Genomic DNA, 12,762 nt, shown 5'->3' with positions numbered 1-12,762 from the left:
CACAATTTCTTGGATGTTCAAGCTTTGTCTGCAAGTAATGCTGCTGGATGGGATGCTTTGGCTTAGTTTTTCTGTTATCTGTTGCAGAATGTGATATAAAAACCTGCATTATCAACAAAACAGGATGTGACTTAGGTTTCCAACCAGTGGTTGCTATATCTGAGGATGGTTGTTGTCCTATCTTCTCCTGTAGTAAGTAGCTTGTTTCTTGAAGGTGTTTTATTTATTCCTTGAATTATTTAATTTTTTGCTGAATGAGGTAAAGTCATAAGCGATAGCCTCTTCCCTTCCCTATCAGCCTTTACAAGTGGTAATTTTTTTTTTTCCTTTTTCTTTTGGAGTTGGAGTAACTGGTGTAGGTTCTCTGTAGCCACTATTCAGTGAGTGTAAGCTATTGATCAGATAATGAATGATGGTTAAATTGAACCCATCCAGAAACTCTGCTGCCAAGTTATATTTCTAGGTTCACACACGAGCCAGCTTCCCACTGGCTTTGTTACCAGCGAGGTGGTTAACAATGAAGAAAAGGTCAAGTAATTTCAATGTGGGTAAAAAAACACATGAGGTAAATAGATTTTACCTTATGGAAAATTCCAGGATATAGAATTACCTTCCACTTCATGCGTAACATCTAAACAGATGTGAACTTCTGAATAATATGTGGGCTTCTGAATAACAATTAGCACCATGTACTATATACTTTTTTTCCCTTTTTGTGTGGGCTATTGAGTTCTACTCTTTGACTTCTCTAAATCACTCACAATTCAGAGATGACTACAGCAACTATTTGCATCATTCCTAGCACATCCTTTTCATTCTGTTTGTTCTTACAGTACCAAAAGGTGTATGTGTTTCTGAAGGAGTTGAATTTAAGGTAGGTCTTCTTCCAGACACTTCCTTCCAAAAGTTAATGCTACCTGGGTCAGAATTTTCTGAAGTTGATATTGCCAGTACTTATACAAAAAGCAGGATTATGGCCTGTAATTTTTCCTGCTAATGATCTTATGTACTATTGGAAATGGGCGGTGGACTAGATAACCTGCTTTCCAAACCCAAGCAATCTGTGATTCTGTGATAGGTTACTGAATAGGTAATGCTAGAGACTAGTAACTTGCTTATTAAATGAGATCTTACCCATGTTTTAGAGTCAATAGGTCAGAATTATGATTGAATACAAATTTTAAACTTCATTGAATGTTGCAGGATTAATTTCTATGTAAAACTGAGCAAAAGGCGATGCATGGAACTTATGAAATAACTCATTTGACGTCATTGATGCACTTGGAAGTGTCAGCCTTGTGTTCATTTTGTGATACCAATTGTGACGTTTTAGAGATCTGGAAATACTCATTTCAGGAAGTTCTTCCAAAAATCAACCTCATAAGCATTAATTTTTTGATAGTCCAAGGGAATGTTTATTCTAGAACCCTCTGAATTCTTTTCATGGCCTGCATTCTCTCTCACCCTGTATTTCCAGCCAGGAGCAATAGTGCCTAAAAACTCCTGTGAGAACTGTGTGTGCACAGATGAGCAGGATCTCGAGACACAGACCAACCTCATCCAGTGTGTTCCCGTGAAATGCCAAACCACCTGCCAGCAGGTCAGCACCTCCTTAACCAGAAACAATGGCTGTAGAGGGGATATACTCTGAAACCAGAATTTTTTTTTTTTTTTTTTTTATATTTCCATACAGTTCTTAGTACTTGTGAGCTGAGAGTACTCAGCAATTTCTCAGTATTTGTGAGAATCAGCATAAAACCAGCTCAGTCTATTACTGAATATAAACAGTGGGTGCTTTTTCATTCATGCCCAGATAAGGCCAGACCCACCACCAGTATTACAAATGGACAAAACCTTTCTTTGTCCTTTACCCTGAAGCCAGCCACACCCACACCCACACCCACTGAGAGACCAATGGATACCTAAAACACGGGGGTGGGAATCTTAACATGTCTGACAGCAATAGTTCTTGTGGATAATGATATCAGACCAAGCACTGGTGGCAGAGTAATCATGCACTGAATTAATGTTTAAGTAATCGTATGCTGAATTAATATATCTCACCTGTCTTTTGTGTTAGCCAGAAGAAGCATAGCCAATGACAGGGTCTTCATGGCAACTGAAGTGTCCAGTAGTCGCTGTTCAATAAGGGAGAAAAACTACCAGCTTTGCTTGTCAGGCTTAAAGTGGTTCTAAGAATTTTGTAAAGACAACAAAGATGAAACCAGGAGATTGGCTCATTTCCTCTGCCATCTTCAGTGTAACTTTGATCCAAAGATGCTTCATGACTATGACATCAGTTAACATGGATTAAATGGAAACTTTATTTCCACAGGGCTTTCGCTATGTGGAAGAGAAGGGTCAGTGCTGCAGCCAGTGCCAGCAAGTGGCATGTGTGGCAAATTTTCCGTTTGGCAATGTGACTATTGAGGTAAGCACTCCCTTGCTCTCCACACAAGACTGAATTACCAAAAAGACCTCAGCATTTTTTCACCCAGCGTCATGCATTTAAGGCTGGGAGGATCTCTAGGAGATGTAAAAATATCTGTGTTTCCACAGTAAAAGTAGATGTTTATGCAGCTGCTTTCTGCTGCGTGCATCTCACAGGCACTAGTGTGTTGAAAATTATGTATCTTGGGTAGGAATGGAAATCATGTTCCTCCCCTCCCCACTCCCTTTATCCTGACATGGAATAGCAAGAAAGAATTTGGAAGGAATGACATTGTGTAATAGTGCTCCTGCAGAGATACATGAACAGGCTTCAAATGATAGTGCTCTAATCTGGAAACAGTTTTATTTTCTTTCCCTGAACATATGGGGTAAATAGTGTGAGCAAGCTCATATGGCTCTACTACCACTAGTTCTGAATTTGCTGAGGCAGAAATAAGGTGACATAGTTGCTGTAGTGTAGTGTGACTTGGTATCACCCTGAGGTAATATACCATGTCTTGTGAGTGTAGAGTTGTGTAGTCATGGACCAAGCCTTTAAAGGATGGACTTGCTGATCCTGGAGGTCTTTTCCACTCTTAATGATTCTATGATTCCATGATTCCAGCTCTTTGGTTTTATTACAGTCTGCTGCTCCTGTGAATGGTTAATGATGCTGTTTCAAACAGTGACTATTTTCTTGCATGCTATTGCTTCTCTGGTAGCTCTTCTGCATATTTTCTATTTCATCCTTTGATAATTAATCTTGCAAGCTAGATTCTCCTGTTCCAATATACAATTTTTATCTTGCCATAAAGAGGCTTTGCTCTTACCCATTAACCTCTGTTGCAAAGACTTATGTCCTTGTTCACACTTTTTTGTTTTCTTCCACCTACTAAAGGAGGAAACTATTCAAACCTTTTAAAAGAGTTGTTTTTCTTTTTGTGTATATTTTAGCCCACAGACAGTAAGACACCTACCTTCTGGCATTTCTGCTTATACCTCTATGCTCATTCTGCTACCAGCTTCTCATTCTTTCCCCCTAGGTGGCAACAGAAGGGATTTTGCATAGGCTGGTGGAGGTAGAGCTTGGTACAGAATTTAAAGATGTGAGTTGCAGACATCTCAGCCCTTTCAGAGTAATATGAACAACCCAGTCCCTCTGCCAGTTCATTGGTTGTATTACTGTTGCAGTATTCTATTTCTGTCACTTTATTATATTGGCTTGGGGTTTTTTTTCCTGTTTTTATCAGGTTGGAAAGAGTTATAAAGATCCATATGATAACTGTACTCAGTACACGTGCACTGAATCAGCGGGCCAGTTTTCCTTGACTAGTACAGTAAAAGTCTGCCTACCATTTGAAGAAGCAAACTGTGTGCCAGTAAGTATTTTACAGCCAGAAAAAGACTTCAGGTGTGAGCCATAATGCTGCTGGCCTGGGAGTTATCTTTACTGTTTTGCATGAGTCGCTTTAGTATTTATTGATCTTTCTGAGCTGATCATCCTTGTTTGAAGGAAATGTGCTTTTTCAGCCTGAATGAAGTGTGCCATGGCAGTAAAGCAAACAAACCCACACAGTTCACAATGCTGTGGGATAAGCACTGGAACTTGAAAGAGAAGGATATTAGGGCAATAGCAAGGTGGCAAGGTGTCTTCGATAAGACCTGCATAAAGTCAGGCCAGGATATCTAACCTGGCTTGTAGGAGGGTATAAAGTTTTAAGAAAATTTTAAAAAATCTTCCTTACTGGATGGTTTGTTTTGGTTTGGTTTAGGTTTTTTTAAGCAGTTTTATATGTAATTGGTACACAAATAGGTCTGATGAGAGATCTGCATTGATTAGAGATAAGGGAATGTAACGGAACTCTCATAATTGCTACTCTCCCCTTAGCAATACCTGCATCTTACCTAACTGTTCTGGTTACTTTCAATACAGGGGACAGTTGATGTGACTTCAGACGGCTGTTGTAAGACATGTGAGTGCATTAAATCACTGATTCTCTGTTCCAGTACTGTTTGGTTCTTTCTGATTGTAGTCCTGTTTCTGCATGCTCTGAGAGACTGCAGTTTCCACAGACTGGAAGACAGTTTTACAGCAGCAGAACTGTTTTTTACCTCAGCTGAGCCTAAAAATCTGCCACATTCTTTTAATGGGGACATTAAATTTTTTTAATCTCCTTTTCTGTGTTTTTAAGTAACTGGAATACTGTTAGCTTGACAAATAGTCTTGAAACAAAAAATTGTAGAAAATATTCTTCGTGTTTCATTGGAAAATTGCATAGAAAGGAAGGTCTTTTTTTCTGTACCATCCATTCAGAAATCTTAGGTTGCAATAGAGTCACAAATGTAATTTATAGCAATTTTAGTAAAACCTGAACCCTTCATGTCTCCTTTAGATCTTGGTTCAACAGTATCTTTGTATGATAAAGCTAGTCCACAAGCAGAAAAGTACCTGGACCAGTGGGAAGTTGTTTTACTCAGTTGCTGCCTCTTTGCACTCTCAGTTGTGGTTTCAGTTATGCATTTGAACTGTAAAAAGTTTTACTAGGATGATCTACCCCTGATTTACTAGCAGATACCTTTCAAAATATTTATTCCCCAGTCTGAGAAGGTCTAACAGAAGTGTTCTTCTGCTCAGGTATCGACCTGCCCCACAAATGCAAACGCAACGTGAAAGAGCAGTACATCGTGCACAACAACTGTAAATCAGCTGCTCCAGTCCCAGTGCCCTTTTGTGAAGGGATGTGCAGTACCTATTCTGTGTAAGTAGGAAACCTTTCTGTATCCTCTCCCATGGCTGGTCTTCCTGGGTTCTTGTCACCAGTGGGCTGCTTTTTAAAAGGACCTGGTTGGGAAACTGAGAGTGCAGAACAGCAGCCATTAGCAATGTATTTGGTAGGATAGGAGGGCCTTACCTTAGCTAGGAAAACAGGTTCTTCTGGAAAAACATCAGCTAAATTTATTAAACATGCTCTTAAATATGTCCTTGTGTGGTTTTTGAACAGCCATGGTGTTTACTGAAGTTTTTTCCTGTCCTGTGTTCTCTGCATGAGTTGTTCTTTTTTGTCTTGCCAAAATAGGCCTAATCCAAAATCCACTAAAGTTACTGGGATTTTCCCCATTGGTATCAGAGGATCTGGCCCTGCATAGCCAGTGGCATCCTGAGGAAAGGCTGTTATGAATAAGCAGAAAAATAGATGGGAAAGTTTGTTCCTCTGCTCCTTAGAAGTGCTTCTATTTGGAGTAGCAAACGGATCAGCTTGGGAAGATAACAGGCAACATACTGATATGAAAAACCTAATTTCTATAGGTATTCCTTGGAGACCAATGAAATGGAACACAAATGCATTTGCTGCCATGAAAAAAGAAGTCACAAAGTGAAGGTGGAACTGGTTTGCTCTAAGCATAAGACGGTCCAGTTCACATATGTGTATGTAGATGAATGCGGATGTGTGGAAACAAAATGCCCAAAGAGGATAACATGAGTGTAAACAAAAGGAAACATTTCATCTTTCATTTACTCCTTCCCTAGCAAGTGAGTAGTTTAGAAAACTGCTGTGAGTAACCTTCAGATGACCATACTAGCGCTTTTCCTTTCTTGTATTATATGCAGTTATGGAAATTAGCTAAGATTTTACTCTAACTGTTTGTAGAATAAACTGCATTTCAAAGAGGACTTGTTCTCCTGTTTCAGTGATGCTGCTGATGGGGCAAAGTGGCTAATGTCTTTAATCCCATACTGGTGTATAAACTAAGGTTATTGCCAGACACTCTCAAGACAGTGATGCCTTTCAAAAGTCCCGCCTGAAGAAAGTGCACATTGTAAAACCATAACCACATGTATCACTTCATTTCCCTTAGAAGAGAAACAGCAATCACTTCCACAGCTGCAGTTCAGACAGAGGCAGGACTCGGCTCCGGGCCACATTTGTGTTCTCCCCAGTGGTCCTGAACCTACTTTGGCTATGACTGGCTCACAAGAGGAAATCAAGGTGCTTTTTGTTTTCCTTCAGCACAGTGAGCACTCTATCAGAAGTGTAAAACCATGTTTTTTGCATGCACACTACAAAACCAATATATTCATCCTCATTGGGATCCTTATCTCACCGGGTTTTTTTATCATTTGCCAGCATCAAACTCTGAGCTGTTACTTCAGTCTCACTACTGGTGACATGACTGTGATTTGTGTTATAAATAATTCACTCCCAGCTGGCATGTCCAGTGTCACTGGTGACAGTATCTGATGTGGACAGTGACCAGAATGTTCCAACAGTACCTTCAGAGTACTCAAGGAAGGTAGATGCTTCTGTTACTTGAGTAATTTGGTCTTCTGTGACCTGAAAGAGAATTGAAGACTGTGACTTTCTTAGATAGTGTCCTGGCTCCTCCTGTGCAGGGGTCTTCAGAATTGTTTTGAAGCGAATGCATTTGAACTGACCAAGTAGATACGAAATACAATAACTTTAGCTTTCTCTTTTAAAATGTTGCAGCGCTTGAGCCCAAATCAATATTTAATTTGCTTCTTTTTCATAATAAATTATTTCAGCTGACGTCAGGTTACTTTGAGGTGTACTGTTTCATTATGGTGTTACTCATCTTAAAATTGTGGGAATCCTTAACTTTGAACAGGCATGGGAGTCCAGCCCCTTTCTGGAATGGTTTATCTCAGCCTAACACTGATGTAAGAGCCCTTGGGAAGTTATCAGTTTCTCAGCACTAGAGGTTCTGAGAGCCAGGGTAGCCAGGTTAGACAGCTGAAGTCAGAGGAGGTGAATTTCACCTTTTGCTTTTATTCTGTTTCCTTACAAACAATAAAAGAGAGGCTGTGTGTACTAAAGATCACAGTGGAAATAGGTGCACCTCAGGTATCTTTGGGAGGGATGGACAACAAAATCTGACAAACAGGTGTTTGTGATAGAGTTTGAATTATACAATCATAGAATCATAAAATATCTGAAGTAGTAAGGGACCCATACAGATAACCAGCTTGAACCTAATTCTCCCATTCCTAGCCCCTGCACTGGTCAGTGAACCAGTTTGCTTGATTATAAATTACAGGAATCTCCAAATAATTTGTTTTACTGTCAGTGCAATGCAACTCCCTTGGGAGGCACCTGTTACAATTTCTTGACACTGAGGCTCATGGATAAATTTCACATTAGTCCAGAAAACTGTTTTTATTGATACAAATCAAGTGCATGCATGTTATTACAATGCAAAGAATAGCAGCAAAACAACAAAAAAAAGGCATTCCTTTCTTTCCTCCTTGCCTTTCCCTAAGGGGGAAGAGGTCACTCTTGAGTCATTTTGTCATCAGAATAGGAAACAGACTCTGTAAGTAGTCACATACACACTCATGCAAATCGACCTGCAAACCAACCCCACAAATCAATCATTCTCAGCAAGATGACCTAGCAAGAACATGATCAGGAACCTTTAGCATCTCTCCCTTACTTTCAGGTGGGAGGAGGGAATAAACCACAACCTCATCTTACCAAAATAGATTTCTATTCTTCTGTCTGTTTTAGTGATGATGAGATTTTACACAGAAGCTGAGAATGAAATTGATTTAGAGGCACACTTTCCTGTTCATTTTCGGCAGGCGTTTTGTTTTTCAGGCAAGCGAAATGCTGGAAGCAAAGGTGTGTTTCCATCTCCAGGATGCTTTTGATCACATGAAATTTCACATGCTATTTCTTCATTCCCAGTTACACCTGGCACTTCGTCTACTCACTCAGTCCAGCATCTAATTGGCCTATGCAATACTACCTGGCGCTCTGATGGCTGGGTATTGGAGAGAACTCCCTGGTCCTCTGTTTGCAGGTGCAGAGTCCTACTTAGCTACCAGCACGGTAAAATCTATTTAATGAGAACTTTCAGCTTCTTCACCTGAGAGGCAGTCAGTGGGTCAAACCTTTCCCCACTCCCCACTTCCCACCTGCCACACCCCAAATGCAGAGAAACAAATTAGCCTGAAGGCTGTTTGACCAACCCCACTGGCAAGCTGGCCCTTCTCCCTCAGTGACTGCCTCTGCATGCAACAGCATCACTGCTTTTTGCACAGACCAAGCTGGACTGTAACTAAATTCAGTGTGTCCCTCTTTAGGTTGTTGCCACAAGCTCCCCACCAGAATGGGCAAAGTTAAACGCAGGTGGCTCTTCCAGGAGAACTTCCCTGAAAGAGCTTGATTTGACCATGATCCAGCTGCTGTTGCTGTGTGGCTGCTTCTCATGTGTGAACAGTCAAGCCTGCATCTGTAGCCCAAAGCCATCTCTTCCTGTTACTGACTGGTCTCTGCAAGTCAAATATTTCCCTGGTGTAACTCAAGAAAAATCAGTGGCATTGCTCCAAGTACTGTTTCTTCCTTTTGCGTGAATTCTTTACACCAGCGTAAACTTCAATAGGGTAACCCCAGGAGAACCAGCACTCAGCTGAGCCAGCTGGGCCGGGGCTCAGCTGGTTTCAGCCTGTAGCCATTCTTTTCTTATCATGCAAGGATGGTACTCCCAAGTCACTGAGCAGTTCTGAGGCAACACACCAGGAAGTACTGTCCCATATTGCTAAAATAAATATTTGTTGGAGATACTGCCCTTTGTCAGGTGAAAAGTCCTAAGACACTATCATTTTATTGGTGTGCTCTGAGTCTGGATTGCCATTATGACATGAACTCTGACTTACCTATTGATCTGAGGTTTGGAAAGGTCAGTTCACAACACCACTTTAATGCAGTTTAGGTAAATTTTGGTTTGGCTTTTGTTACCAATTTTTAATGTTTGCCAGGAGAACAAGAAAATTCAAGGTGTGCTCTGGATTTTTATTTGGGGAGAGGCACTGTTCTCTGACCTAGTTTTCCACTGAGCAGATCCCCTGGCTGTGGAGTAGGACCTGTAGTGTTATCTACAGCGTGCTGTATCGATAACAATCTATTCTGATATCTAGAATCTCGAGCTGAAAACAAAGACTGTGAACTGTAAATGCCCTCTAATACAGAAGGGATTGTTTAAAAGAATGCTGCACCTATTTTGTTTCAGCGCACTAGCTTAACAATTAGAAAGTTGCAAGGTAAACATGAAAAAATTTGTCCAAATATCACTCAGGAAAGTTGTCTGATTAGTAAGGAACCCGAAAAGAAAGTAATCTGGCAAATTCGACGGATTCTTAGGTAAGGGGGAGACTAAGCACTGAGTGGTCTGCCTAAGGGGGAGACCAAGGACTGCGAGAGTCCTGCCTGATGCTTCTACAGGTTTGTGTGTTCAAAGGCATGCTCTTGGTCTTGGTTATATTTTCTTCCTACCTAAGGATAAGGGTAGGCCTTTGTTTCTTGCATGTGACTGCAATATTTAAATTCTTCATAAAGCCTTTTTGCAGGGATATACAACATGGTGTTTGCGATCCCAAGGCTACACACTTTTGTCTGGCATCCCAAACATCCTTTAGCAGAAAGAACTGTGACAATTTTCCAAGGACACCGAGACAAAGGTATCAGTTGTGAAAATCTTTCTTGTTTTCACACTTCAAAGGATCTGATTATTCAGTATCTTTAGGGCCACAATAGAGTCTTAGTTTGCCGTGTACAAGGCCATTCTCACATCCATTTAAACCTTTGACAATCGAAATCCCTCTCTTAGGAAAGTAACCCCATCAGAGATGTGCCCAGGTAATTGGCTTGTTGTCAGGAGTACACCAGAGTTTCATCATGGAACTACAGAAAGGTTGTAATTTCTTATACACTTAACTTTTCTCTAAAAGGTGTGCCCAGGTTTCATCAGTAGTCTGTAAGGTAGTTTAATTGATACTCACTGGCTTTAATATATACTTATATATTTTAATTCAAAGGGAATCTGTACAGTGGATTTATGTAACTGTGAGCTGACACTTCTGGTCATAGATATCCCCGTTTCACTTGAGCTTGATTTCTGTGAAGGCCTGTTTTTAAACTATCCTCCTTGTTCAAAAAAAAAAAATTATTTAACTACTGATTCTCCAGAGGATCTGGTCCAGTGGGGTCTCCCAGTGACATGAGTGAAGAAATCAAGGAAGACTGAGTAGGAAGGCTCTGGTTCATCCCACTTACCTAAAAAAAAAAAAAAAAAAAAAAAAAAAAAAAAAAAAAAAAAAAAAAAAAAAAAAAAAAAAAAAAAAAAAAAAAAAAAAAAAAAAAAAAAAAAAAAAAGAAAAAAGGTATGTGTAAATCGGAACTTGAGGCACTGTAATCTCTCTGTGTAGTTACTGCAAATTGCTATGCACCTCACCTCAGCTCAACTATCATCTGGAAATGCCTCCATCTCTCCTTCTTTTGACTTTCTAGGCAGTCTGAGTACAGCCCTCCTTGATCTAAATCTTTTAAAGCAATGTAAGAAGTTGATCCCAAATGCCAGTGTTATATATTAGTAATAGGAAGCACCACATATTTACTGCAAATTCTGTCAACCCTATATCCTACCTTGAACATCTCAACTATCATCACTTTTAGTGAAAGACCCTTTCACCCTGATTTTTAATAAGGGTAATGCTAAGAACAGCTTCATTATTTTTTATGTTCTTTGCAGAGGACTTCATCTTGTTTGTAACATTTGTAGTTGTCTTCTGAATTTTCCCTGTACTCTTTTTTTGGTGTTTTATGTGTAGTCCTTAGTAACTGATCTCATTCTAAACCTTGATACAGGATGAGTCATATCTTGACCTACATCAATGTCCTTTAGCATGACACCAGCAAATCAAAGAGAGCTTAAAACTGGGCTAAATTAGCACTGAGTTTGGTTTCTTTCCTATGTGTTTATAAGTAAGTTACAGTCAGCTTCAATATCTGAAGGCCACTGAAGAACTGCATAAACACTTTCAGGTTCCAGCTCTGAAATGGTTTATGTCACAATCTCTCCCTACACTGCTGTTCAAAGAGAATCATGAGGCAAGTCCATTACCACTCCTTTACAGCATCTTGACTTCACTTCTTTACATATCCAAATATACATTATTCTATATTGACTGATCTATTTCCTGTAATGCTATAAAAACTTGGCTTAAACCCAGAGTTTAATCTGACCTGCAGTGAGCATTGTTCTATAAACAAAAGGCTACTAAAGTGCAATGTAGCCATACCAGCTGCTACTTTATGGCCTGGAATTAGCTTTTCCCCAGTAGCTATTTCTCTCAAGGCCCAGTGCACACACCTTAACATCCCCAAGCACCCTGACTTAGTTCGAGCTTGTAGCTTAAACTTTCTGCTTTCTATTGATGATGTTCTCTGCTGTTTTCAAATTTCAGCTTAGGCATGGAAAAGATTTCCTGGGTATGTGAATGATGCTATAAATCCATTTTTCTTCACTGTTACCCCAGGAAAATTTTCAGGAAGTGTTAGAATTCATCACACTCTTCCTAAATAATTACTTTAGAAAATCCTTCAAAGCATTTTTATAGCCTGCAGTGCTGCTCTCTACGGGGAAATGTCTGTCTGCAGTCTGTTGCCTGAGAACCAGAACAGCCCTTGTAGCACCAGTGGGAAAGTTTGTTCTTGTCCATCACCAAATCAGTTGCACTGGACATCTTCCTAGAGACACCTGTGCCTTTCCAGGAGCAAGTAGTTAACTGGGTGACATTTTTTGTCCTATGTTGTGCTGTTCATACTAGAGGATAATAATGACCCTCAGAGCCTTTGTAAAAGGCAAAGCAGTTTCAAGCACATTCTCATCCTACAACCATACTTTCATAATGGAATAATTAGGTATTCAGTTACTAGCCATGCAAAGATTTCTGGCAGAAACAGAAGCTATTCCTATTAATTCACCTTTCCCTCAAACTCAGTGACTTGAAAAACATCAGAAAAAACACAAACAACAGCCAAGTTAAAAAACCCCAAAGGTTTCCTAGCAGTCTCAAATTTTGTTTTCACAGCAATGCTTATGAGTGTGCTCTACTTTCCTGATGTGTTTTTATTTATAACTAATGAAGTAAACTGCTTGCTTTTGATGTTGATTTTTCACTTCAGAATATGACTGGGGCTACCTGACTGATATTTGTCCTGGAATAGCATGGCACTTCTGGTAACAAAATTGTCTGTTCTATAAAAATGAGTTATTTTATTTGATGAACAGTTCTGCTTCACTGCGTAGTATCACCCTTGCTCACGGATACTGGGGGATTCCATAATGTAGTTCCATTTCAAAGGTACTGTATATCTTTGAATTCCCTGGTTTCTAATAGCTTTGGGCCTGATTCTCTTCTACTTTTTTTATAAATATGTGACTCCTGGGGACAGTCCTGTGCAGAGCTAAGAATTGGACTCAATGATCTTTTTGGGTACCTTCCAACTCAGCATATTCTGTGATAATTCAGGA

The 12,762-nt window shown here is 39.9% G+C and overlaps 1 protein-coding gene across 2 annotated transcripts in view; it reads left to right on the top strand.

The window, feature by feature from the left end:
* LOC114070207 (mucin-5B) overlaps nucleotides 1–6,259 on the top strand; it is a 46,098-nt gene extending 39,839 nt beyond the window's left edge. The window contains exons 42-49 of one of the 2 annotated variants that reach the window (XM_027907453.1): nucleotides 88–192; nucleotides 834–874; nucleotides 1,478–1,600; nucleotides 2,336–2,431; nucleotides 3,681–3,809; nucleotides 4,364–4,403; nucleotides 5,066–5,189; nucleotides 5,738–6,259. In XM_027907453.1, the coding sequence (XP_027763254.1) occupies nucleotides 88–192; nucleotides 834–874; nucleotides 1,478–1,600; nucleotides 2,336–2,431; nucleotides 3,681–3,809; nucleotides 4,364–4,403; nucleotides 5,066–5,189; nucleotides 5,738–5,912 (833 nt within the window). In that variant the 3' untranslated portion in view covers nucleotides 5,913–6,259. The remainder of the gene's footprint in view (nucleotides 1–87; nucleotides 193–833; nucleotides 875–1,477; nucleotides 1,601–2,335; nucleotides 2,432–3,680; nucleotides 3,810–4,363; nucleotides 4,404–5,065; nucleotides 5,190–5,737) is intronic. The other variant, XM_027907454.1, reaches the window with a different exon arrangement.
* Nucleotides 6,260–12,762: the final 6,503 nt, after the last annotated feature.

The sequence above is a fragment of the Empidonax traillii genome, unplaced genomic scaffold (assembly GCF_003031625.1).
Source record: "Empidonax traillii isolate 1590-97213 ecotype Southwest subspecies unplaced genomic scaffold, ASM303162v1 scaffold1471:size203803, whole genome shotgun sequence".
NCBI classification, from domain to species: domain Eukaryota; kingdom Metazoa; phylum Chordata; class Aves; order Passeriformes; family Tyrannidae; genus Empidonax; species Empidonax traillii.
This window is presented reverse-complemented; position numbering and strand designations above follow the sequence as displayed.